Here is a 27,970-nt window from a genome sequence, read left to right on the forward strand (position 1 = left end):
GGTCCAGAAGGAAGAAAGGCCGAGTTAAAACTGCCAGTATGTGGTTTGTGCACAAGCGCACTCTATACCCTTTCACCATATGGTCCTACTATGCAACTGGCAAGCAAGAGGGCACTCAAAATTTGGCTATTCAAAAATTGTCTGCTCCCAGCTAGGAACAGATGAGAGAACAACTATTTCTGTTTTTCACACACCACACCATTCTGAGATGGCACCAGGACGTAAATCTAGTGCCAACACCCTTGTGGAATCCCACCTGCTGTAGACTTGCACTGCATTTCCAGATTGTACAAACATAGCTGCACTGGAACCATCAACCGTGTCTTAAAAATAACAAGCATTAGCAAAGCTAATAGGTCTCGCCTATAGGTAAGCTAGTTTCTTTGGAAATCGGGTGGGGGTGGTGAACGGTAATGCTTAATAAGTGTGCAAGCGCTTAATGGAACATCCCCAAAACAATATATTTTCATTCCCGTACTAGGATGTTAAAATCATTTTCAGAAGCGATGCATAATACCTATTACCTGCTCACAGGACGCACAGGTGTGCACCTAAGCAAGCGCACACATGACCAGTTGGTTCACTTTCAAAACATGTAACATCTTTAACATTAAAAAATGGAACCGGAACAAGGAAACAATTGGCAATGCTAATGTAGTAAAACACAATATATGAGAAGATGCAAAACCTTTTTAACAACTTAAAACGTTTTCAGCGATAACCCCCTGGCATCAGACGCTGTAATTACACCAGGCGGATAGTCGAAAGGAACAGGTGCCCTCTGGGAAACCTAGTCTAACATTTAATCTAAGTCTTTGAATTACAGCCCAGTTTGAAGAAAAGCTCACAACGAGTAAAAACACAGAGCTGTTGTCAACTGCTCACATGAAACTTGTTGAACTGTTTGAAAAAAAGTGAATCATAGGTTAAGCTGAGCTTTAATCTATTAAGTAATGTAAGCAAACCCTGCTCGTTAGCATCATTTAAATTGCATTGTCCAGTCTCCCTTATTTGAAAGCAAGAAGCAGTGTGTATCTGCAAACGTGAAGGCTGCTTATGCACGAATGCGCCTGTTTTTGTGTGCGCTCCAGTCTTTTCACATTGTTTTGATTGGTGCTGTGTGATGTTGATTTTGATGCCAGCCTTTACATTGCCATTGCTTGAAAGAGATTATCATAAATACTACGTCAAACAAAAAAAACCTCAAGGACACCATGTTTTTGATTTAAATCATTATTTACCAAGCAAAGCAGCAAGACACTTTCAAGATGTTAAAATCATTTTCAGAAGCGAAGCGACGCATGCAACTTATAAACTGCCAACAGTACACGCAGGGGTGCATTTAGGCAAGCGCTCGCATATCTGTTTGGTACACTTTCAAAACATCTAACATCTGTAACATTAAAAAATAAACAGGAACAAGAGAAAAATTGCCAATGCACTACAACCCTACAGGACAGATGATGCAAAAACCTTTTTAACAACTTGGGTTATATTAAAAATGTTTGGTGTGATGCAAACCCCTGGCATCACAAGTTGTAATTATACCTGGGCAAATGGTCAAAAGATAACTGGTGGACTCATGAAAACAGTCTCACATTAGATCAAGGTCTTTAAATGAGCCGCAAATGTGACGAGATAAGACTAGCCCTGTTAACTGAAAAGTTCATAGCGACTCAAAACATGAATGCTTGTGTTTTATTTTATTTTAATTTAGAGGTTTTATATAGCGCTGGCTGGACCCAGAGGTATCAGAGCGCTTTACAATTGTAACAGAAAGGTGTTTAAATACAGGTACAGTGTGTATAAGTACAGAAAGTTGATTAAAAAATAAGCAGTCCACATAGGATAAAGGTTAAACTAGATGAAAAAGTAAAAAACAATTGCTAAACACGAGATATACAATATAGAGGTCGCAGTTTGGTGGGAAGGTTCGATAAAGTATACCTAGGAGCTGGAAGGACAAAAAACGTGAAAGAAAACTGCCAGTGGCAGTAACTAAAATACGACAAGTAAAAGTCTACAAGTATTGGGGCGCTGCTACATGGAGTGAACAAACTACAAAAAGGATAGATAAATTGAAAAAATTAACCCATTCGAAGCAAGGATTTTTAAAGGACACTGAAAGAAAGAAATGAATACAATGGGCTGGGTGTAAGCCCACAAAGTATATACAACGTGTTTCGAAGAGACCACACATGCTCTGTTTCAGCTCAACGTAAAAATGAATGCTTATCTTTTTAACTTGGGCCTTTAAACCTCTAGGTGTGGGAGATTAATGGTTCGTGATATTGTATTGTAGCAACTGCCTTTGACCTACTTAGTAGAGCTGAATGCTGTGCAGTCAAGTGACCTTTGGGTGCAATGCAAAAAACAATATTTTTCCCTTTTGACTTTTTAATAGGAGTAGGTGATTTTGCACTGAGATTCAATCTCCATTTGTTCTCTTTGTAGTCTATTATGTCATATAACGGAGGGGCCGTCATGGCCATGAGAGGAAAGAACTGTGTTGCCATCGCAGCCGACAGACGGTTTGGAGTCCAAGCCCAGATGGTGACCACTGATTTTCAGAAGATCTTTCCAATGGGAGAGCGACTATATATTGGACTAGCAGGATTGGCAACGGACGTCTTGACAGTGTAAGTTTAGGCTCTAAGGATTTATATTCCATTGAAAAAGGTGCTCAGTGACATTTGCTGCATCTCTTCAAATTGTGGAAAATGTGTGCATTTCATATGGAGAAAACCGTGCACTAGTGTTTCTGAAATGTATGAGACAAGAAGTATGATTAAGTGGGTACCTGTTGTGTGAGTGCCATTGGGAGCATTGTTTTTAAGTCTGTTTAACCATATTTCGTAATTTTCGGTGTCAGTAATTTTGGCCACTTAAGTTCTCAGCACTTAATTTGAAGAAAACGTTGGCATGGTGTACTGAATGGAGAGTATCATTTGAAACTGTGCTCATAACAATAGTGAGAACTGGTGGTATAGTGGCGTTACAAATTGCTGTTGAAATGCCTTCCCATTTGAGAATCAACAGTTAGAATCTGTAATCCTTGCCTAACAAATTAACACTTGGGTGCGGATAGAACAGACTCAGTGACTTCCTCTACTTTTATCATGATTTTGGAAACAAATAAACAGTAGAAATCCAGTACCGTACCCGGATTCTCGGCGACCCTCTTCCAGAGCACAATAATCTGCATTGCTAAATCTGTCATTTCATGGGTTAGCATGTATTGACCATTGGCAATCTTATGTCGCAGAAGAGGGTTGGACTTGAGCATTTGCTTGGTTAATGTAGCATAACATGGGATCGACGTTGTGTCTGTGAGGCCCAGTGCATCAATAGTTTTATAAGCATAATAGCACAGTTCCCATGGATTCAGTACTACAGCTGTGAAATTGGCAAACTGTCTGAGTTTATTTACATAACTGTGGAATTTGCAGCGTCATTGGGATCCTGCGCCACATCAGTGGTTTGACCAATAAATTGGGGAATGTCCTCTATAACTGCAGGGGTTTGACCATAGTTCTCCTTATGGTTCTGCACTACAGAAGGGTCTTTAACACAGCTGATGGCATAATGCACCACAACAAGAGAAGGAAGGTGTCTAGGGCTCTTCTATACAGCACAGCGTTGAAAACAGTACGACCGGTGTCACTGGAGTGGTTCAGGATGAAGATTAATGTTGAGGGAAAAGCAGGAAGAACAATTTCAATTCTATTTACCTCTGCAATGTGGTCTCTGGGTCAGTTATTCTACTGATATTTGATGAAAAATGTAATAGACTGAGTTTGTCTCTATTTATAGGTCCCAGCGTTTGAAATTCCGGCTAAATCTCTACGAACTAAAGGAAGGCCGTCAGATCAAGCCTAAGACATTCATGAGCCTGGTTTCCAACCTTCTGTATGAGAAGCGGTAAGTTTGACTGTAGAAGAGGATTTCTCAGCATCTGAGTTTTTTTCACTCTACTACAAATGGGCTTTGCAATGTCTTGCTACAGCATTTTCTATTTTTTTCTTTCAGTTTGGGTTTCCATTTCTAGTCAAAGCTAAGATTTATATTGGTTCGACTGCTTTGTAGGCATGAGACTTTGCTCTTCCATCTTTGGGAATGTCTGGATCCCTCCTCTGAGTATTCCAGTACAACATTTAATTAGTATCTTATAAGGGCTCAGTCATTGGAAACAGCCTGTTCGAGGCATATGAGCTGCAGAATATGCACTTTTGCATAGATCGCCATCTGGTGTTCGGCTCGGATGTTTGCACTTTGTTATTGTATTCTAAGAAGTTCTTTGTAGTCACGAGATAGGTTACTCCTCCTTAGGACGATAGTGCGCATGGGCATCGACTCCATCCTCAGATTGTTTTTTTCTGCCATTGGGTTTGGATTTAAATTGTTGCACTCCGGGTCGGTGCTGTACTCGATTCCCCCTTCGACCCGCAATTCCTCACTGCTCGACGGTATTGTTTCGATTGCGTTCCCCTTCGACGTGCAGCCCAAACATTCATCAAGAACTTCTGTTCCGGTCATCGACGTGGGCCTTTGGGCTTATCTGCGCTATCAAGCCCTGTAGTCAATGGAAAGAACTCCATTTAAAAAATGCCTCGTGTGGTGCCAAATTCCCACACACTGATCTCCACAAGATCTGTAACCTTTGCCTCTCTCCAGAACACGAGGACAAAGACTGCAAGGCCTGTACTTCTTCGTATCAAAGAAAATGACACGTGATCGCTGGGCTTGATGTCACGTAATGTCTCAATCAACTACCTCCGCGCCAGATGACCTCTTCGATGCAGGCCCCGATGTTCCAGGAGGATGAAGACATCGGCGTCGTAGAGGCCGACAAATCAGATGCTGAGGATCAGACGGTCCATCCAGGTCAACGGATCATGAGTACCCAGATCCAGACCCCTGCCCGATCTAAAACTAAATAGAAGACTCCGTTGACACCTTCGCGATAATACTTCAGATGCCCCGCCCCGAAGTCCAGAGACAAGCCTTCCGGCGGCTTAGGATCGAGCCAGCCACATAGCGCTACTGAAAAACTATCTCCGGCACCGAAACCAAAGACGAAACCAGAGACAGTGTCACGCCCTGTTCTATCGACACCTAAGACTGCTTTGATGCCGAGCACTTCGGCTCCAAAACACACAGAGGACAAGCCCATGGAACCGAAAAAAGTCCATAAATCTTCAGAGCCGAAAAAGATTTCGGACTCCAAACTCCATCAAAGCATAAGGAGACAGAGACCCCTCCTAAAGCTACATAGCCTAAACTAAAGCACCACTCAGAACCAAAGTCGCCTGTGCCAAAAAAAGACAATAGGTGATGATAATGATGATATCCACAGTATCCCACCGCCTGACCCGTGGGGCGATAATAATAATATCCCCGATATACCTAAGCCAGACGCATATCCATCTACACCATCCCCTCCAGACGACAACATAGATTTTGTGCAACTTCTAAATAGAGCAGCCAAATACCATGGGGTAGAATTACACTCTGACCCTTTGGAGGAAGATTCTTTTTTTTTGAGACTTTTACACAATCACAAAAGTCAACAAATACTTTACCTATGTTAAAAGATATGATTAAACATGTCCCTGATGTGTTTAAAGACCCTGTCAGGGCTAGAGTTCTCAACCCCAGGGTTGATAAAAAAAATATAAACCAGCTCCAAATGATCCAGCCTAATATCCAAGGGCAGCTCCTCTAGATTCTCTAGTAGTGTCAAATGCCCATAAATTGGCAAATTCCCAAACAGGTGATGCCCTCCTCAGGATAAAGAATCTAAATTATTGGACGCATCTGCTAAACCGGTTGCGTTTCGGGCAGCAAATTACTGGCGCATTGCCAATGCCCAAACTTTGTTGGCCAGGTATGATAGAGCGCATTATGAAGAGCTTGAGACACTCATGCAACATCTTCCAGAACAATATAGGGTTAAAGCTAACAACCTCATACAAGAGGGAAAGCTAATTACAAACACCGCTATCAAATGTGCTCTTGATGCTGCGGACACAGCATCTCGTGCTGTTAATACAAGTATTTTACTCCGCAGGCACGCATGGCCATATCTGGTTTTAAGCAGGCGGTGCAGTCTCAAATTCTTAATCAGCCTTTTGATCAAGAACAAGTTGTTTGGACCTAGTATAGACACATCTTTAGAGAAGATGAAAAAAGACACTGACACAGCTAAGTCCATGGGAGCCTTACAGTCACCAACGACTAAAGCTTCCTTTCGTCGCTCCTTTTACAGGGATGCCTCCAAAACCATTGGGACAGACTACACTTCTTCCTACAAAAGCCCCACACCAACTTCCTCTAACAGAGGATGTTTTAGAGGGGGTTACAGAGGAAATAAAGGAAGAGGTCGCCGTAATAGCACCCTCACCTCCCCTACCACAAAACAGTGACTTCCCTCCACTCCCCCCAGACTATTCCACTCCGGTCGGAGGAAGACTATCACAGATCCTACCTGTCTAGAATTCCATCACCACAGACAGGTGGGTGAGACAAATTATCCATTATGGTTACTGCCTGGAACTCGCCTGTACCCCTCCGCACAAAACTCCCAAACAACGTCCAATGTCCACAGAACATTTCACACTTCTAAAACAAGAGATTCTCTCTTGCAAAAACATGCAATAGAACCGGTTCCCAAACACCATCAAGGTACAGGTGTTTACTCCCTTTACTTCCTCATCCCAAAAAAGGACGGTACTCTCAGGCCAATATTAAACCTCAGACTGTTTAAACCTGTACATACAATCTGACCACTTTCACATGGTCACTCTCCAACAGGTCCTCCCATTGCTCCAACAAGGCGATTTCCTTGCCACTCTAGATCTCAAGGACGCCTACTTCCACATTCCTGTTCACCCTGCTCACAGGAAATATCTAAGGTTTGTAGTGGACGGTCAGCACTATCAGTCAAAGTGCTCCCATTCGGAGTGACTACAGCACCAAGAGTCTTTACAAGGGGAGGAGCCAAGATGGCGATCGGAACGGTTGCATAAACGCTTGGCTCCGTGGGTCCTTCCTCCCCGCGCGTATATCCTGAAGATAACCCTGGGCAAGGTTTGCTGATCTAAGTTGCTGAAGGGAAGCAATCACTTACCGTCTGTTTCTGGGGCTCCACCGTGCAGTAGATCCGAAGAACCGTCCCCGTCTGCTTGTCGGCCTTCGTGGCGCTGAAGCCGGGGCCTCGAGTGCAGAGGGTGCCCTGCAGTGATCGTAGCGTTGGCGGCCCTGGTCGGGATGAGACGCCGGTCAGTGGGAGCCTGAGAGCCGCGAACCGGGTTTGTTGGTATCAGCCCACTCCCAATAGCGGGTTGCCCCGTGAACCCGAGATACTGCAGAGCCGGAGAGAGCCCATGTTGCCCGGTTCCCCTTGGGTGAGACGCCCGGCCATGTTGATAGTCCCGTCCGGGATCCAGCGGGTGGCTCCCGGCGAGCTGCGGAGAGCACGTCTGGCCTTTTGGTGACTCTCCTTTCTGCAGCAAGCGCCGACTGTCGAGATCCAGCCGTGGGGCCTGCTGACTCCAGTGGTCGGATGAGACTCTGAAGTGGAGGGGAAGAGGAGGAGAACGAGATGGCTGAAATGGCGGATGGCGTCTCGGGGTGCGCCCCTCCCAGGGACAGAGAAACTGCTGAACTTGAGACCCCCGGAGTTTGGCAATGTGGGGAAACGCTTTCGTGTCGCCACGTATTGGCTGCACTGACAACCCTGCGGACTACACTGCTCCGGGGAGCCCGGGACTTGGAAGGAAGGATCGCCGCCATTGCTGACCCGCCATTTTGTAGCGGACTGGGTTGCTTTCGAGATGGTGCCGATGCATCTCCCTCTGCTACAGTGTCATATTCCCCGGATGAGTTTACAGACTTGGAGGCGCGAATAGATTTGGTTTCTGAGCTTCCTGTTGTTATACCTGTTCCGCAAGCGGTTGTCTCACCGGGGCCCCCTTTTTCTGTCCAGCGAGTGGAGAAGCTACATCGATCCATGGTACATGAGGCCCGGACTGTGCTGCGGGGTTTCCCACATCCTGTGCTTTCCGTTCCGTGCTTGGCGGACCTGTTTTTGGACTTGAGACTGTTGGTGGTCTGGGTATTGTTGCATTCTGACATCCGCCATGCATCGTCAGTTGTCTCTCGGTGGCTGCGACCATGTTGGGCGGCTGCGCTACCTGGTCTGATTGGAACGATTGGACCTTTTGTACCGAATTGTATCCCGTCTGCAGGACTGTTCATCATTGATACTATTGACAGAAGTGGCCAGGGGTGACCTCGTTTGGGATTTGGAGGGACTTCTTGCTGTTTAATGGTGATTCAAGGGCACGTCTAGTGGGGCTGTAATTGATTGCGTTTTATGTGCTTGCTGATACTTATACTTTTATACTGCTTCTGTCTATACGATGCTAGTATGCGGGGGTGGGAGGGAATGGGTATCCGAATCGCCGGCTCTTCTCCTCAATCTTTTTTCTTCTTTACTCTTTCTTTTCTATATTTCGGGTCTCTCATTTAGGGCGACAGGCACGCTGCTGGGGGGGGTAGGCCGTAGCCTTTTGCAGGGGTGCAGGGTGGGGGGTTGAGGGATGGGTTTGTTGTCTGCTCCTTTTTTGTTTCTATGGCCCTTTGCCCTTTTCCTTCTTCGATGTCGTCGTCATCATGTCTCCCATAGTACGTTCCCTTTCAGGGGTGGGGCTCGCATACCGTGCTTGGTACGTGACTATTGCATTTATCCTGACTTTAGTACTCTTCTCCTTTCCCATTCAACTATGTTCATCATCGGAGTGATATTGTGTTTTAGCTGACTGTGTTGGGAGCGGGAATGACAATGCGATGTCGATTTTCGATTTAATTTTTGGTTATTTAAAAATGAACCGTTTCAAATCCTTGGTATCACGTATTATCTTGATTCTCTGCTGTATCCTGGATGTGGCTTTGTTTTTAAGCGCCGGATTGACGTGATATTTCCTACCTAATTTCTGCTCGATTTGATTAGCGGCCGGCCACACTGGTTGTAGGCCCGTGTTTGTAACTTCATGCTCACGGAAATAAAGGTTCTTTAAAAAAAAAAAAAAAGTCTTTACAAAATGTCTTGCAGTTGTAGCAGCTCACTTGCGAAGACAACACATTAATGTATTTCCTTACCTCGACGACTGGCTCATAAAAGCTAAATCGCGCAGCGATTGTGTGCACCCCACACACAAAACAATGCAGCTGCTGCACAACTTAGGGTTCACAATAAACCTCACCAAGTCATATCTTCAACCGTCCCACACCCAACAGTATCTAGGCGCCACAATAGATAATTCAAAAGCCCTTAAATAACCAAATCCAGCCGGGATAACCAGCATGCAAGCTCTCATATTAAAATTTCAACCTCAACATTCACTACCAGCTCGAGTGTTTATGCAACTAATAGGGATGAAGGCCTCTTGCATTTTAATCGTACCTCATGCAAGACTCCAAATGTATCCTTTACAGGAATGTTTAGCACAACAGTGGAACTAAGGTCAAGGTCAACTTACAGATCTGGTGTTGGTGAACAGCTGCACAACTCGCTCTCTGCAGTGGTGGAACACACAAAACCTTTCCAAAGGGTGGCCGTTCCTAGACCCGGTATCACAGATGGTGCTAACAATGGACGCATCGCTCACCGGCTGGGGAGTGCAGCTCTTAAACCATACCATTCAGGGTATGAGGACCCATCAACAGAAACTGCTCCACATCAATTACTTCGAATTACTGGCGATTTTTCTCGCATTAAAGTCACTCCAAATGCATCTCGTATACAAAGCTGTCCTCGTCCGTATGGACAATATGACAGCAATGTACTATGTACAAAAACACTCTCTGCAGCTTTCACGCCTAGCGCAAAGCGTATGGAGATGGGCCATTCCTCAAAAAATATACCTCTTAGCCGAATATCTTCCAGGGGTATACAATCAGATTGCGGATCTGCTCAATCGTCAGAAACATCAAATCCACGAATGAGAACTTCATCAGTAGTCTTACCAGGTTGCACTTTCCTGTCTTGTTCTAGGTACAAAATGCCAATGATTGAGGGCGGACACCACAAAACGCGTCTGGCAGCAAGAAGATGGATGACTGTTTCTGCCAAACATGTCTACAGCCTTCGTGAATAAATGATTGGAATATCACCTACCTGTTTGAAGCTCTTCCACAGGGGCAACCTTTTGGAATTGTGATTTGAGCGGCTGCCCAAGCTGCGGAAGAGCCGCGCTGCTCCAGCAGCTTACCCGTGGAGACTCCATTGGGTGTCACCAGTTTGAGGGGAGGTAGTCCGTGATGGAGGCATGAGTGTGCAGCCAGGTTGAGGTGAGACATCACCACCCCACTGTGGTTTTATTGAACAGTGATTAACGTATGCACAAGACAGACTCACTGAGAATACATTTGCAACTACAAACACCATAAGGCTATGCGAGTGACCAAGCACACGGGGACAGTCTTTGAGAATATATACCAGGCTGCACTTTCCTCTCTTGTTCAACGTACAAAATGCCTGGTTAAGGACGGACAACACGAAATGCGCCTGGCAGCAAGAAGATTGATGACTGTTTCTGCCAAACTGCCTATGGCCTTTGTGAATAAATGATTGGAATATCACCTACCTGTTTGAGGCTCTTCCATAGGGGCAAGAGCATGTTTAGGGTTTAGGGGTGGGTGAGGGTATTGGGAGGTTAGGATATTTTTAGGGTGGGTGAGGGTATTTGGGTAGCAAGGGTATTTTTAGGGTTTAGGGGTAGGTGAGGGTATTTGAGTAGCAAGGGGAATTTTTAGGGTTTACAGTGAGTAGGGGTAGTTGGGTGGCAAGTGTATTTTTAGGGTGGTTAGGGGTATTTGGGTGGCAAGGTTATTTTTAGGATATGTAAGGGTATATGGGTGGCAAGGGTATTTTTAGGGTTGAGGCATTAGGGTTGAGAGTGGGTAGGGGTATTTGGGTGCATGGGTATTTTTAGGCTTTAGGGTGGGTAAGGGTATTTTTGTGGCATGAGTATATTTAACTGTTAGGGTGGCCATGGCATTTTTAGGGTTTATGGTGGGTGATGGTTTTTGGGTAGAAAGGGTATTTTTAGGGATAAAGGTGGGGCGAGGTGTCTGGGTAGCATGGGTATTTTTAGGGTTTAGGGTGCGTTAGGGGTGTTTGGGCAGCAAGGTTATTTTTAAGGTTTAGGATGGGTGAGGGTTTTTTGGTGGCAGTGGTATTTTAGGGTGGGAAGGGGTATTTGGGGAGCAAGGGTATTTTTAGGGTGGGTAGGGGTATTTGGAAGACAAGGGAATTTTTAGAGTGGGTATGTGGGTGTCCAGGGTATTTTAGGGTGGGTAGGGGTATTTGGGTGGCAAGGGTATTTTTAGGATTTGGGGTAGGTAGATTTTCTGGGTTGGGGGTCGATATATGTATCTATAATATATTATATTCAGTGGAATAAAAACACAGGTTACAGTGACGTTCTAGTTAGGCTGACATTTCACTTGTACAAAAAACAGAACATTTCGGCAGTTCTAGTTAGCTGAGCTAGCTAAAACTCGTGCCCTCGCAATGCATTGCTTATAATCTCACATATAATATCACTGATGACATGGTCAGTGACATCTGGTGACATCGCTGATGACATCATCCAGTGACTAAGTGTTTTCAAAATGTTTGTGTTAAATAAATATATATATATATATATATATATATATATATATATAATTACAGGAACTTCGTTTTTCTGTCTGCTTGCCGCAAAATAACGAACCGGACCCAATCAGGTAAATTTGCTTGCTTTATTTGATTAAGTGCATCACTCCATCCGCCAGGTGTGTGGGGAGAGGATGTAGCCTACAGCTAGAGCGATCGATGTCGAAGCTGGGGAACCGAGTTCGAGTCTCAACAACGACGCTCAACATCCTCTGATTCTGGGCAAACCACTTAATCTCCCCGTGCCTAACAAAAAATGAATGTATCCGTGTGTAACAAAACTTGTGCTGTGTAAAGCGCTCTGATACCCTATATCTACGGGTCTAGTTCGCGCTACATAGAACTCTATAAAAAAAAAATGTATTTAAAAAAAAAGTGGCTGTATGAGTGCCTGTATTCATGAGTCAGTGGGTGTGTGTCTGACTGTATAAGTGAGTGATTTGGTGGCTCAGTGAATATGTGGCTGAGTGACCAGGTTTCATGAATTTCTGTATCAGTCTGTCAGATGTTATCTAAGTGGCTGTATGGGTTGCTGAGTGGGTATGTGAGTGGCTGTGTGGGTGATTGATTTGGTGTCTAAGGTACCTATATGGGTGCATGTGTGTCTGTGTGGCTGGGTGAGAGGGTGTGTGACTGCCTGCATGGATGATTGTGTGGGTGAGTGTGTCAGTGGCTGTATGGGTTAGTGAGTGTGTAAGTGAGGGGCTGTATAGGTAACAAAGTGTGTTTGGGTGTGTTGCTGAGTAAATTAATGTGTCAGTGGTATATGGGTGAGTAACTGGATATGGAATTGAATGGAAGAGAATTTATAAAGCGCGTGGTAACCCGTGGGCGTTCCAGCGCTAAGAGTAGAGATTCCAGCAGGGATAGCGATGTTAAGGAACCTTAGGGAAGAGGAAAGTTTTAAGAAGTTTACGAAACTTCTGGAGACTGGGTTCAGTGCAGATCTTAAGTGGAAGAGAGTTCCACAATGTCGCGGTATTGACGGAGAAGCGACGTCCTCCTGTTCGTGCCTTCTTTATTCTAGGGACATTAGCGAGGTACAGGTGATCAGATCGGAGTGCTCTATTGGCTTAGTAGGGGCCCACCAGACTTCTTAAGATGGTGGGCCTGTAGGGATTTGTGCATAATACACAGGGATTTGAATTTAATTCTCTCCCGTATTGGCAGCCAGTGGAGAGTTCTGAGGGCGGGTTTGGCTGAAAGCTTGGTTGATGACCCAGTTAGCAGTCTCGCTGCTGAATTCTGGATAAGTTGTAATTTATTTATGGTAGCTTCTGGGGCAACCAGGTATAGGGCATTACTGTAATCCAACCTGGAAAGGATTAGGCCCTAAATAAGGATCCATGGGGATCCGTGTGAAAGGCAGTTTAGGTGAGTGTTGGAGTATATGAGTGACTGTCAGTGAGGGATTGTGATAATGGCTGTATGGGTGATTCTGTGTTTGCATCAGTGACTGTATAGGTAAGTGAGTATGTGTTAGCATCTGTATGAATAAGTGTGTATAACTGTAAAGGTGAGTAAATGGGTGAGTGAGTGGGTGTGTGAGTAGCTCTGAGTGACTGACTGTGTGAGTGGCTGTATGAGTGGATATATCAGTGGCTGTATTAGTGAGCGAGTTGGTGTATGAGTGGCATTATGGGTGACTGGGCGGATGTGTGTGTAGACCTATGAATCCGTGAGTGGGTATGTAAGTAATGGTATGGGTGTCAATGGTTTCAAGAATGGTAGTTTGGAAGTTGGAGTGGGTTTATGTAGGTCTGCATGGGGGTGTGAGTGGGTGCATCAGAGGTTCTGTGGATGATGTCATCAGTGATGTCATTTGAGATGTCATCAGTGGTCACTGACCATGTCATGAGTGATGTAATATGTGAGGTCATAAGCAGTGCATTGCGGAGGCGCAAGTTATAGTTAGCCCAGCTAACTATAACTGCAGAATTTCTCTGGTTTTGTAAGAGTTAAATGTCAGCCCAACTATAACCTCTCTGCAACCTTTGTTTTTTTTTCCACTGAATTTCGACGTTTTTTTAATGCTAAAACTTCACTATAAAGGCCCTGTAACCTTTATTATTTTTCTATCAATTTCTAAGGTTTTACAAATTCTATTTCCCAACTATGTCCATGAAGCCTCTTATTTTTTTATTGAATTTTTAAGGTTTTTAAATTGTATTTTCTATCTAAAATGGCTATTAGAGGTATTTTTATAAGCTTGTATTTTCTTCAGTGGATTAATAAGCGTTGGTTTTTATATTCGTGACGACGTCACGATCCCCATGAACATGTCGCAAAAATGGAAAACAAAGTCAATGACCACCAATACATCCAAAAATGTTTTTAAAAATCCATTCTGAACATTGCCCTACACATTATTATATACATACTTCTTTCAAAGCATGTTTAAACTCATATTTTTGTACTGAGTTTCTTTAAAAACAATCTTTCATAACTATTTTCCATTTTCGCTGTTATTCGGGACATCGCGATGTCACACTTAACCGCGACTGTCAAGCCTTTTCCATAAAGTGAAAACACATACATGCACACACATTACATTATTATTAACAATAGGGGTTTATTACTGTACCCTTCAAACTCATGTTTTTCTAGTGTATAATGTTACAACATATATAATCTTTATTGCTTGATTAATTAAAATCACAACACCTTATGTCTCCAAGAAAATACATTTACATTACAAACATCTTCTCATCACATAATATAAAATACTGTCCCCTAAATACAATTTTAAAAACGTATCAATAAGCCCAAATCTAGCCACCTTACATCGCTAATCACAAAATATTATTGCACGTTCTACATTTTAAAGTGACGGTGTGCATTACATACTATTTCCGTAGATATAACAGAAAAATATTCTGACAAATAATCATTCGTTTCCCCTTCCTTTCAAAGTGCTAATGTGCAAAAAATGCATCAATTTGCTGCGATGATAACCCAGCTATTGTTACATTTCAAATGAATACCATCGCAACAAAAATTATTAATAGAAATTATAAGCCGTTAAAACTAATAGCATCGGGGTGCGTGGCCGAAGGCATCAGGATGGGGGTCGCAATTAAGAAGTGCTCCGGACCCCTCCGTCATCCGCCTTGGATTCCACGGACATCGGTGCCCATCTGCAATCTTGCCTGACTGCCTTCAGTTTCCTGAACGGCGGTGCTCCTCTTTTGTGGTCTGGTGCCGGTGCAGATCGTCTGGGGTCTCCTGAGTGCAGCGACCTGCTGCGGCCAGTCGCATCCTACCTGCTGAGCGGTGACACTGGTGGGGCCAGGCGGCCGGAGCCGCCTCGGGCGGGGGGGGGGGGCGCGACTCGTGGCCCGCGCTAAAATCCTCCTACATTCTGAGGCCAGTACGTCGGCTGGCGCGGGAGGGGCAGAGGTGGCGGGTGCTGGAGGTTCCCTCCTTCCTGCCCCCCCCCCCCAACTCTCTTCTCCCACACGCGCTGAGCTTCCGGGGGCGCCTGTGCCTTTGACTCAGGGGCTAGCTCCAATTCGGAGGGCCTAAGGTGGCGGAGCTGGCAATTTAGACTCTCCCAGCAAGCAAAGCGGGCACTGGGTCGGGCCTCCCGCCGCCTGGTCGCGTCCTTTGCTGGATCTCCCTCATTCCATTATGGAGGTGGAAATCGGCTGCATTACCGGGCAGCGGCAAGTGGGACCCTCCTCTCCTATGCATATATCTGGCTGCTGTGCCGCGGCCCGCCTGTATTGGCACTGCTGAATCCGCATCAGCGCGAGCTCGCGCGGTGAGCTGTGGTGGTGGTGGGGTCCGGCCTGGGCTGGGCATACTCTGCCATCTTAGCGGGTGGTGACCAAGCTCTCTTGTGGGCGGACCTTTGACAGGGTGCCCCCCCCCCTTTCCGCTTGACCTTTGGGCGTGTTCGTGCCCCCGCCTGCCGGTGCCCTCTGGTGGCGGATCCCAGCTGCTGTGGGGGCTGGCCTGGGCAGGTTTGATCAGCAGTGGGTCCGGCCCTGGGCAGGGGGAATTTTCGGCTACCAGATCGGGTGGCGCTGGGGATCTCGGCATCTTCAGGCCATTTGTTTAGCAGGAATCCTCCGGATGACTGGTCACTTGAGAGACCCCAGGCAGACACCGGTGATACCCAGGCCTGGACGGGGCCTGGGGCTGTGCCCTTGGGATCCGCTGAGCCTCCGTGCCCCACCTCCCCCCCCCCCCCCCCCCCCCCCCCCCCCGGAGGATCTGTGACTGACGTCATTTGAGCTGTGTCCTTGCATTGGACAATGTACCCTGATTAGTCCCATCTGGCGAGGTCCTTGAGTTGCTTGCAGACTTCCTACGCATCTGCAAGTCCCTGGACCCCCTCCCCCCACACCAAACTTTCATTTCCCCCCCGGTCTCCTGCAGCCAAAGCAACATTGTGACCGGCCCCCAGGCTTGGGGAGGGACAGGGGCCTCAAACCTACACCGGCCTCCACACAGACCAAAATGGACCGGTTTACTACTTCCGATGGAGGGGACCTACCGCACACATATAGGTCCCAGCAAACACTCACACCGCCCAATGGGGCGGCGCAGTCTAGCCCCAGACACCACCCGCCATGACTGACGACACTACGACCAGGGCTTCCCTCCACGTCCTGTCCTGGAACGTTAACGGGCTCCTGGACAGGCTGAAACACACCGCTGTCCTGCGCTATGCGCAACGCCTCCGCATTGAAATCCTTCTCCTCCAGGAGACACACCTAGTGGGTAACTGCTACCCCTTTATTGCTTGCTACGGGTACGACAGAGGTGGTACTCCGACTTCTCCAGGGGTTGCTGAGGGGTGGCCATCCTCATGCGACGCAACTTACCCTTCGTTCTGTCCCATATGATCCACGACCCTCAAGGCACATATGTGACGGTGTGTGGCTCTTTGGCTGGCTCCCCTCTCCATCTTATGTTCATATACTTGCCTCCCTCTGTGCTTACCTCTACATTGGCACAGACCTCCGCCCTCCTTGCCGCTCTTCCCCTGGGCGCCACGGTAGTGGGCGGTGGTTTCAACGCTGTCTCCAATCCGTGTTTTTAAATGTTTATAAAAATCACTGAACTGCCAATCATACGAGTTTATACTTAAAGTAATCAAAGCCAAGTTGCAGCCTACCCTCATTTATGGTTCCCCCGATTACTAGAGGAAAGGATGTGAAGGTGCTTGACTTACTGATTGTTAAGGTTTTTAAAGCAACCTTTGGAATTGACAGATCAGTGTGTCAAGCAGCAATTAGATTGGAATTTGGTCTCCAAAGACAGTGCCTGGTATCATGCCCATTAACAACATCCAAATGCTGAGAAATATCTGATTAAAAATAAATTAAATAAGCAAGGAGCAAGAACACAGCCCTGCTTCAGGCCATTATATGTTCTAATCTTCCTTGTTAAGAAATTACCCTCCCCAATCTTAACTTGAACCCAAGTGTTGGTATACAGAAGTATAATAGCTTTCAACAATTTCTTTGAGATCCCCAGATCTGACAATTTTTTCCATAATAAATTTCGAGGCACAGAGTCGAAGGCTGCCTTAAGATCAATAAAAGAACTGTATACGTTTTGTTTATTCAAGACAGCCTTTTCCGCAAGCAGGGTTAGAGCCAACAAATTAGTAATAGTGGATTGATCTTTCTAGAACAACCATCTCTAACCCCTAGTTTCCGTTTTCGCAGTGAGACAGGAGATCGCGATGCCGTTGGCCGCTGCAAAGCCCACAGTTACGTCGCAACAGACTAAAGCAAAGCAGGACTTCAATAGCCAACACCACATTGAAAAATAATAATTATATTATTCATTCTAACCATCACAGTAGATAACTCACTATATAAATAACTCCACATCTCTTTAACAATGCATATTAATGATTTACAACATATTTTTTTATATTTTCACCAATGTTCGCAACGATATTGATAGTTGCAACGTCCCCGTGATAGTACACGACGACCGTGCTGGAGGTCGGGTCGTTGTCGCAAATATTGCGCACAATTTAAAAAAATCGATTTTGGACACAGCTTGTCACTTGCACCCCCATTTCTCAAACATGGAGTCAGAGTACCTCTACTCTGAACTCTTATGTTTCCTTTTTCAGAAATGTTCATCCCCGAGATAAAATGGTGGCCACAACTTTCTGTTCAGGTTGCCTCCATCCAGTCAGAGCAGTCCCGCTTGGCATGTGCATTTTGCGATTCATTGCGAACCCACAGCAAAATATCTGTAACCAGATATATCATTATAGATTTAAACTTACATTTCTCTACAACCACTGAACGGATTTACTCCAAGTAAGCAAATTTATTTATTTATGCGTTTTTATATAACTCGGACTTTACCCGAAGGTGTCCGAGCGCTTCACAATAGGTAATGATACATGAGGAGAATATTACAAGTGAACAAATTACAAAAGTAAACGTTAAGTTAAATGAGGCAAAAGTGACAATTGTGAGCAAACAAAATACAAGAGGTAGCAAATGGTACATTACAGGAGGAAAAAGTGACATGTGTGCAAGTTACAAAAGCGTACAAAGTACCAGTAGAGGTATAGTACTGCAATAAAAGGCAGACACTCGAGCACAAGAACAAACATTACGTAGGCATAGGTCGCACTTGTGCAAGTATCTAAAGCAAACAAAATGTAAGAGGTAGCAAACGGTGTGCTACAAGAGAAGTGACGTGCACATGTTACAAAAGAGTAACAAACACAGGTAGAAGTATAATACTGCAATAAATGGCAAACACTCCAACCACAAGAACACACTGGGAAGGCATTTCCATAGTCATGGAGAATAGAATAGAATTTTCTAAAATGGAAGGTCTTCCTTCAGATAATAGAGAGGGCGTGAATTAAATTTGGAGGTGTCTTTGGAGGAGGAGAACTGTGAGGTCCGTTTTCAAGGCCTGGGAGGAGGTGGTGGTCAGGAGTTGAGGCGGAAGTGAGTTCCAGATTCAGGCATAGATGTGTATCTATTGCTCTATATGGGTCTGGTATATGGGGCTATTGTAAGCACAGGGAACTACAAGTCACCGAGAACCGGTTCCTTAAAAGACTCCTTTGTTTACCCTCCTCGGCATCTAATGAATTGTGCCATAACGAGGTGGGTATGAACCATCTTACAGACCTAATGGGAATGATACCTTTAATGGTCTGGAGGTCAATCTGGGCTAAAGATGAGACTGATTTTACCAGGCGGATTATTTTAGATTGTTTCAATCTGGACAACACCCGCAAGATTCCCTGGTTAAATTATGTTTCATCTTCTTATAGTGAAATCTTTAACCTGGACATTGTTAATGACCCCCATAGTGCTGTCTTAGTACCAAAAAAGGAACTCAAAAATGTCTTTATAGGGACCAAATCTAACTTACGCAGGGCTAAATGCAGCCCCATGTCAACTCATGTATTTTACTATTCTAATATGTTGGAAGACCGGGGCATGCCTATGTACCTTAAATCTATTACCAAGCAATCGCACCAGTTTGTTCTCACGAGGATGAGACTTGGTATAGTACACAATCTAGTGGCTTTTCCAGAGATGAAAATTCATAGGCCATCACAGGGGCAGGGAGATTGGCTATCTAGGCAAGGCACCTTGCACTTTATGCTTATTTGCCCCCTCTATATGCACCTTAGTCGTTACTATCTCAGACCGGTTTTTAAGAAATATTCTGTGTATACTACAGCCCAAGCACTGAAACTATTATTTGCACTTGATACCATTGACATCTATTTTTTTACCGCTACCTTTTTACTTAAAGCTGTTTCTCATAGGAAAAGCCAGGTGTTTTAATTCTTTTAATCTCATTATTGATGAGTTGTCTCCTCCGCTGACATGTCTGTATTCTGTGTTTTTATATTGTATGCTTTTGTGATTGTTTTTAATAATTGAATAAAGCTTTGGAATTGAATTGAGTTCCAGATTCTCACTGCTTTGCCTGAAAAGGATTGGGCCATCGATCTTTCCTTCTTGAAAGTGGGAGGTTCAAGCAGTAAATGTTCCGCATTACGCGATGGTCTAGAGCCTCCAGAGAGTTTCAGTTTATTCGCCAGGTAGCGAGGAGAGGAGTGCAAGGCTTTTTGGGTGATGCAGGCAGTCTTGTAGATAGCTCTAGCCTCGATGGGAAGCCAGCGGAGGGTGGATCACATGGGTGTGATGTGGTCGCTTCTTTTGGCTCCATAAATGAAACGAGCTGCTGAATGGAGAACCGATTTAAGGGGGGGACAGGTGGGATTTGGGGAGGCCAGTAAGAAGAGAATTGCAGTAGTCCTCTCTGCCAATTTTGGTGTAAGTCTGTTCAGCTGTAGGTATGGCTGAAGGTTCCTATGGGAATTAACATTAAAAACGCGACTTTATTTTGTGCCCAAATTCTCGGTCCCCACTGCACAGATCACCCCCAAACAATAGAACCCACTGTGACACTTTTGGGAAAAATTTCATGATGATTGGTCAAGAGATGCTAAAGTTATGGCCAAGCCAAAACATGCTTTTCTTATGGAAATTTGGTCCTAACTATAGCTACTGGCGACCGCGAGGTAATATATATAATATTCCAGTTAAGAGAGAAGCTCATAGCTGCTCAAAACATGAACGCTTTGTTGTGGGGATTCTGCTCCTACACAGAACTGTGCACAGAGACCCAGGACCTCAGTGAATTGTGTACCAAAAAACTCACCTCAGTACCTAGAACCCCTAATCGACTAGCATGTCTCTCTAATTAGCTCTCCGTCCTATATCAAAGCTACCAATGATTAGACAACCCAGAATATGCGACTTAGGTTACTCTCAGGAATGGTGGGAATCAAGAACACTCTTTTGTTTGTTATTCTCATACCAGTCCACAGCGTGAGTAAACGGAGACACAGAAAAGTTTAAAATGTTTATTTTAACGACGTGCTCTAAGATGCAGTATTTTTGCTAACATAAGCAGGCATATGATTAAAAATAATACGATCAGCATTGTTGCAATTCCATAAAACTCAAAGGGAGAAATCTTATTATAATGATAGTGGAAACCGGTCCTACAAATGCCTTGTGTACCACCCTCCCCTGCTAGGAACTAGGTTTTATAATAATAATAGAAGGTGGTCTCTTACACTTAAATGGGTAACCCCAAACCTCCAAGATCAGCAGAAGTGAATCACATCAGGATCAGCAAAGCTCTCTCCCTCTCCCTCTCCCTCTCCCTCATCATGCATGCAGTGTAATATTAAAGGCACTAGAATTTCTGTTAGCTGCAGCTGTGTTCATGTTGTGTCTAGAGTGTGGGCCGATCAGCTCGAATAACAGCTTACATTGTTTTGGTAACCTTGGAGGCTTCTGCACACACTGTACAGACTAAGGTCGCAATGCAAGTCTAGGGATGCTGAAAACAAGCCTTTCTCATGTGAAGAAATTCAAGCAGTCTAACTTACAACACCAGTTACATGCAGTATCCTGTGCAAAAGCCGCAAAATGGCGTTTAAACGTCCACTAAGCTTATGCTAACATAGCAATGTGTGCAATCAAGGCCCTGCCTTTACTACAACTTGTGTGAAGTCCACTTTCCGAATTAAGAAAAAGGTCAGGAGGCAGTAACTAAAATAAGACAAGTGAAAGGCTACACGTAATGGGGTGCCGCCCCGCGGGACTAAACAACCAAAGAAAAGGATGGCCAAATAGGAAAGATTAACCACTTGGAAGGAAGGATTTCTAAAGAACACTGAAAGAAAGACACGAAAAGCAATGGGCCCACAAAAAGACCGCGCATGTGGGTAAAGGCTACCTATGCAATAATTACATTTTCGTTGTAAGGCTCGTGTGGTTCCATCATACATTCCTCACGCATGGTAGAGGTAAGTTACCATGGTGACCGTTTGACTTCCCTATCGAGGGATTCCAGGGAAAAAAAGCGAAAAGCCTTAAAGTGGCCATCCAGTATAGGGGTGACGGGGACTTTCCCTTTGCACCGTTCTGTGTATTTAACAATCACCAGTAATATATTTTATGTCAGCTGGGGCTTTGAGGTGCTTTGTGACATCGTTGTGACATTTGACCCCTTTAAAGTAAAACATTCTCGTACTGCAAGGAACCTTTCTTTTATAACCCTACTTTAAAGGTCAAAGAGTTGAACCGGAATAGTCTGCAACTGTGGTCTAGGGTTTGTATTTGAATTCCAAGAGGGTGTATGCATGTTTATGTCACGGGCATCCAGTTGAGCAACTTTTGCTTTCTGCTGGATAAATGCTGCACTGTGACGTCCTTTTACATTAAGGAAAACTCTATTGATATTTGCCCTGTGCTCTACTTCCAGGTTCGGACCCTACTACGTTGAGCCGGTTATTGCTGGACTAGACCCCAAAACCTATGAACCATTCATATGTTCTTTAGATCTGATTGGCTGCCCAATGGTGACAGAGGATTTTGTTGTCAGTGGTACTTGCGCAGAGCAGATGTACGGAATGTGTGAGTCCCTATGGGAGCCCGACATGGTGAGTAATGGAGTCCATTAAGACTTGCTCCTTGATAAGGTCATTGCCGTCTATTTGATATGGTCTTGTGTTTAGGTGGTTTTTAAATTTTTTTTTTTTTTTTAGGGTTAGCATGCTATTTACTGCCATTTCTGAGTGCACAGAGTCTGTAAGGAAGCTGGTAGTTGGTGATCTCTCCCTAATATGGTAGTTTATGATGGTCCACATTCAGTAGGTGGGTTGGCTGTATGAAACTGTAGCTGGGTACTTGGTGCAAATGCCATCAACCTGTTTACTAGCCTAGCCTGCCCCTTTGTTCTTCCAGCAGCCTTCAGGGGTAAGAGGCATTGTGCAGAGTTGGCTGGGCTCATCTCAGGCTTACATTGTTTCTTAAAGGCTGGGCTCTTCTAATGACAAAGTTATTGTCTTCTGCTAAGACGGTAGCATGGTGGAACCCCATTGTATGTTGAGAAATAGGTCTTCTACTCGGAGACCTTCTCTTCTCCTTGATTTTTGCTTAACTGAAAGAGTTGAAGCGTCCTATAGATTGGACTTGCTTCCTCACTTGAGAAGAAGATGCTAGTTTCAGACTAGAGCATGGGGGCCTGCTTCTTCAGTCTTAAACTGAATCGGCGATTGTGGACATGAGTATACTAAGATTGATATGCAAGTCGTTCTTGTTCTGATGTCTTCACAACTGGACAGTGATGCAGACTCATTATTTTAGAGATTAGGAATGAAACAACATTAATTTTTGAAAACCGTGAGGTGCCACTTCTGCAGATCACAGTTTCTAGTTAACACAACATCTGGGCGATTGACAAGATCCTGGGAGAACAAGACCGACATGGGAAATAGCCCATCTTGAAAGTTTTGGAAAGTTCTCTGGCATGACCTTTTCTTGACTTTTATTTTGTTTTCCCTGTAGGAGCCTGACGACCTGTTTGAAACGATCTCTCAGGCAATGTTGAACGCAGTGGACAGGGATGCTGTGTCCGGCATGGGAGTTGTTGTGCATGTAATGTGAGTATATTGTCTCTTGTTATTATGTATCCAATCCAACTGTTGTGAGTGATAGTTGCTTTGTTCACAGAGAAACTCTTTGATGCAGTGTCCTAGACTTAGGGATGGCAGTTGGAGTAATGAGCGTTTTGGGGGACTTCAAAAGAGCAACAGCACAGCTGGAAGACCTGTTGCGGACAAGTTCACGACTGCACTGTTTTCCTGTGACTTTGAAACGTCAGTAGCTTGTAGATCAAAGAAGAAATCTGTGTTCTTGAACAACTTCAGAGGGATAGAAATGAAATTCAACTTTTAATAAGAGCAATAAGTATATTTCTGGATGTAAAGCATCCAGCTGCCTTTTTGGTGACTTTGATTACATATGCGCTCTGAAAATAAAGGAAATGAAAAGGCAGAAATGGAGACATCATTTCGTCGTCTTATTTTGTTGACCGTTGCATGCAATCCAACAAGGGGCCTTTATTTTATTTATTTATTTATTTATTCAAAGTTTTATATAGCGCGAACAAGATCTTTGCAGATATCAGAGCGCTTTACAGAGACCGCGGTAGGGGCAACAGGAGGGTGATTAAATACACTATTGGGTACAATATAGTAGCATAATAGGATAGCAATCATGTACAGATATAATACCAGTAAACGACTAAGTAACTAATAAAACAAAAGCGGTGCAGCGCCTTTGATCCAGCAACAAAGGAGATCAAGTGAACTTAGGCCATAAGGATGGCTTTTACCTCTTTCTTAAAAATTACAGGAACAAGGGGTAGGGGCAACAAGAAGGTGGTTAGACCAACTATTGGGTACAGTATAGTAGTCGGTAGTAAGTGAAATAGCATAGTAGGATATCAGTCATGTACAAAATATAATACCAATAGACAATCAGGTAACCAGTACTACAGCAACGGTGCAAAAGTCTCTGAGAGGAATTGAGAATTCTTTCAAATGTGACTTCTTGCTGTTGGACTGTGGGATTTTGCTGTGCTCTAGGAAGTGGCCAGAACCAGACTCTGCTGTAGCATTCTCTCTCCTGTGCCTTTTTTGCTGCTGTTATGCACCAGTCGATTCTGGCGCAAGTTCGACTGTTCACCTCTAGAATGGTGGAGAAGGTCAGAAACCTTTTCAGAAGGCAACGTTAGTGAGCATCAAGTTTGGTTTATAGTCGCAAAAACTACAAAGATCTGTGGCACATTTTAAATACTGTAACGTTAATTTATTTTGTGCACGTTAGGGTTCAGGGTAGGTATGTGATTAACACTACTTGAAGGAGGCGGACAAGTTTTAATTTGTGAAGCCATGTGAAGGCTCAGACGGTGGCATTCGTTTGTTACGCTGGTAATGGCAAATCAGTCCCCGAAATATCCAAGTGGGCGGTATGGAGGGTCAGTGATTTTCTGTCTGCCCCCAGGATTAAACTCCAGTTGAACTAGAACAGGTTTATTTGAGAATACATGTTGTTGCTGAATGAGATGTTTATGCATGAAATTATTGTTTCTGGTCTATATTGACATAGATACACTTATTGCTCTACTACAAATGTTGTTTTTGTCCTATCTACAGAGAAAAAGACAAGATCACCACGAAAACTCTGAAGGCCCGTATGGATTAACAGATCATTCATTGTTCATTACCACTTCAAGCAGTTAAATATTTGTTTTTTAAATAAAATTCTGTATGCCGCCTGTGATCTTTTGTATTGGATATATTGGTCGTCAATTCTTTGGAAAGGTATATCATCTGGCATTCTTATAGCGCTGAAGTGCCAAAAGTATGGCATCATAATACTTAGGCTGTAGCAGTTACAGGTATGCTTGGTTGGAGGGTGGCGGTAGCATCTCTTTGAAAGCTGCGTGCGATACATGACCTGGCATGTGGTGTAGTTGCGTTGTGGCATACATACCACTTCTGACATGGGATATTATGAAGGTTATGTGAGAAGAGATAGGGTGCACACCTCATGGAACGTTCATTCTGCAAAACTTATTTGTGAGTCACCACATGGCGAGTGGGATTTATGCCGGCAATGGCAAGGTTTTGCTGGACTTTTAATGGGAAAAAAATATTTTAAGTAATGTATCAGATCACAAATGGGATGTGTCTGCATAAAATGCAAAAACACTACAAAATATAAATAATCTAAATAAACTAGTACACTCCAAAAAAGACAGTTTAAACTAGAGTGGTGTCACATCTCATCTTTACGCCAACAATCTCTGCCTATTAGAGTTCAAATCCTTTCATATTTGTTTACACGGTGCCGTTTATATTTTATTTTCTCAGTTCTTTGTATATGTTGTTTTCCCTTCCTCCATTCTATGACCATCGGAAATCCAATAAACATCAGTTTTTCACAACATAGTGCCTACCAACAGAATTAGCCACTCAGCATTTCATATCATGTAGTGCTGCAAATAAAGTGTATTTGACAGTTTAAGGCTCAATCGCTGAAAAATTATGTAATACGCCTTCCCAAAATTGCGCACAATGTCTGGGCAATGTGGTATCATATGATCCTAGACCTTTAGCTCCTTACACGGCAGCAGCTGTATAAAAGAACATTTAGCTCCTTCCACAGCAGTTGCCGCATAACCTGTGTAATGGTTACTAATAGTGCCTATAACAAAAAAAGTATTGTGCTTGGATCAACCTAGCACTAGAACGCATACTATTCATCATTTTGGAAACGTGTTCCTCCTTCAGGTAGAGTGATGTGTATTACTACATCTTGAATAATTATTTTCTTTCTCTTCAAGTGTGGTACCCAACAGCTGGGCATACAAGGCTCCTTCACTTGCATGTAAATCACTCAAGCAAGGCGTCTTCTCGTCTTTGCTAGTTTAACAGCTTGGTTGTCTAAAGAGACCGCTCGAGGGCTATTTGCATATATGCAGTTATGCTTGTTGAGTTGTTTCTTGTCTGTATGCTTGATGTGCTATATTCATAGATGTCTTATTTTTGTTTAAATCTGTTTTTATAATTTCGTATACTAAGTGGGAAAAAGTTATAAGCAAAGGGAAGGAGTACTTCATTACAAACAATATTGTCAGATACTATACAGATTTTTCAAACAATATACAGCATTTCCTGTACAACACAGTTTACATTCCAGTGTTGGAATCGTGCTTGTACGAGGGATGGTGTGCGTGGACAGGTATATAAGTATGCCTTGCTTGGGAGCGTTTATCAGCAGATGCCAATGGTGTTGCGGGGAGTATCTTTATGCAATGGTTGTGGCGTATCTGTTCCTTCTGTACCTGCAGGTAGTGGTAGGCGGTTGAGTAAGGGTTAGACAAAGCAAGAATAACTGGGAAAACCTGGCCCAACTGGGGTGTTGTCTGGCCTCGTGTGAATTGATTGCAAATGAGGCGTGCTCGCTTGTGGCCGTGAGTGTCAGATGTAGGCTTAGTGAATAGTGGCGAGCACATTTTCCCTTACACAGTGCGTCTGCCTCAATTATGCAAGGGTAAATCAGGGTCGCGCAGCACACAACTCAGCTGGGGAGGCGATGGCGTGCACATCTAATAGTAGTTCACCCTGAAGGTCATGTAAAATAACATCCATTTTGCAGCTTTGGGGATTTTCTGGAGGGCTAGGGCATCCTCATCGTGTAGTGCCATGCTCTCCGCCTGAGCCCACACTAGTAACTAGCATCTTAAGGATCTAAAGTTGAGGGTCAGTCGGCCTCCACTGTTTCGTGATCAGGCATTTGGCTACTAACATGCCCAGGACAAGAAAGCAGGAGGTGACTTACTTTTGGAGTAGAGATGTAAAATTCGCCCCCCCCCCCCAAACTGTGTGACAGAGTGCGAACAATGCAGGCAGCGACAACTGATCGCCAATATGTATGAAGGGTTGGGTAGGTCCACAATATCTGGAGGAGATCGGCATCAGTGGTTAGGCATCTAGGGCAAGTTGCCTCTGTGGTGAAAGAATCTGTTTATTTTGGCTGGGGTGAGGTATGCCCTTTGTACGATGTATGCTGGATGAGGTGGAAACCAGCGCGGAGGGGATTATATATGGGACTACCCAGTACCTGGCCCATTCTTAGTCTGTGAAGGGGTGATGCCTGTCCGCGGCCCAGTGCTGCCTCAAAGACATACGTTTTGAGTTGCTTACCCAACAGTCTGGGACGTCCCCACAGGCACAACAAGGCCCCAAGTGGGGTTGTAAATGTTCGTAATCTTCAAATAAATGTCAATGCTCAAATCTTATGTTCACTTCATATTTATTTTCTTCATATGAATTGTTTCCTTCATATGAATTGTTTCCTTTTGTGTTTTCATACACATGTTAATTTCCAAATAATCAGTTGATTCTCCCCATGCTCAGGGAACAACAAGCTGTGAAATAATATTAATTTTTGTTTTATTACATGAGGGGACGCTGGTTTAACATGGGGGAGAATTAACTGATTATTTGGAAATTAATATGTGTATGAAATCACAAAAGGAAATCATTCATATGAAGAAAGTAAACATGAAGAAGTGAACATAAGATTTGAGCATTGACATTTATTTGAAGATTACGAACTTTTACAACCCCACTTGGGGCCTTGTTGTGCCTGTGGGGACGCCCCGACTGTTGGGTACGCAACTCAAGTATAATTCAGTGTACATGACCGGAGTACACACCCACAGAGCACACTAAATCGCAAAAATTCATTTTGAAATACAGGTTGTGCGGGAACAACTACATATTTGTTCAAAGGCATTAGTGACACCTCTATGTGTTGTTGCAGTGAAGCAGCGAACCATTTAATGAGATGGCTCCCCAGC

The 27,970-nt window shown here is 44.2% G+C and overlaps 1 protein-coding gene across 1 annotated transcript in view; it reads left to right on the plus strand.

Moving 5' to 3' along the window:
• The window catches only part of PSMB3 (proteasome 20S subunit beta 3), a 55,898-nt gene extending 31,016 nt beyond the window's left edge, over positions 1–24,882 (plus strand). Inside the window, exons 2-6 of the mRNA XM_078645620.1 lie at positions 2,455–2,639; positions 3,814–3,921; positions 22,019–22,196; positions 23,104–23,198; positions 24,756–24,882. Of these exons, the coding sequence (XP_078501746.1) occupies positions 2,455–2,639; positions 3,814–3,921; positions 22,019–22,196; positions 23,104–23,198; positions 24,756–24,804 (615 nt within the window). The 3' untranslated portion in view covers positions 24,805–24,882. The remainder of the gene's footprint in view (positions 1–2,454; positions 2,640–3,813; positions 3,922–22,018; positions 22,197–23,103; positions 23,199–24,755) is intronic.
• Positions 24,883–27,970: the final 3,088 nt, after the last annotated feature.

The sequence above is a fragment of the Lissotriton helveticus genome, chromosome 5_1, assembly GCF_964261635.1.
Source record: "Lissotriton helveticus chromosome 5_1, aLisHel1.1, whole genome shotgun sequence".
Taxonomy (NCBI): domain Eukaryota; kingdom Metazoa; phylum Chordata; class Amphibia; order Caudata; family Salamandridae; genus Lissotriton; species Lissotriton helveticus.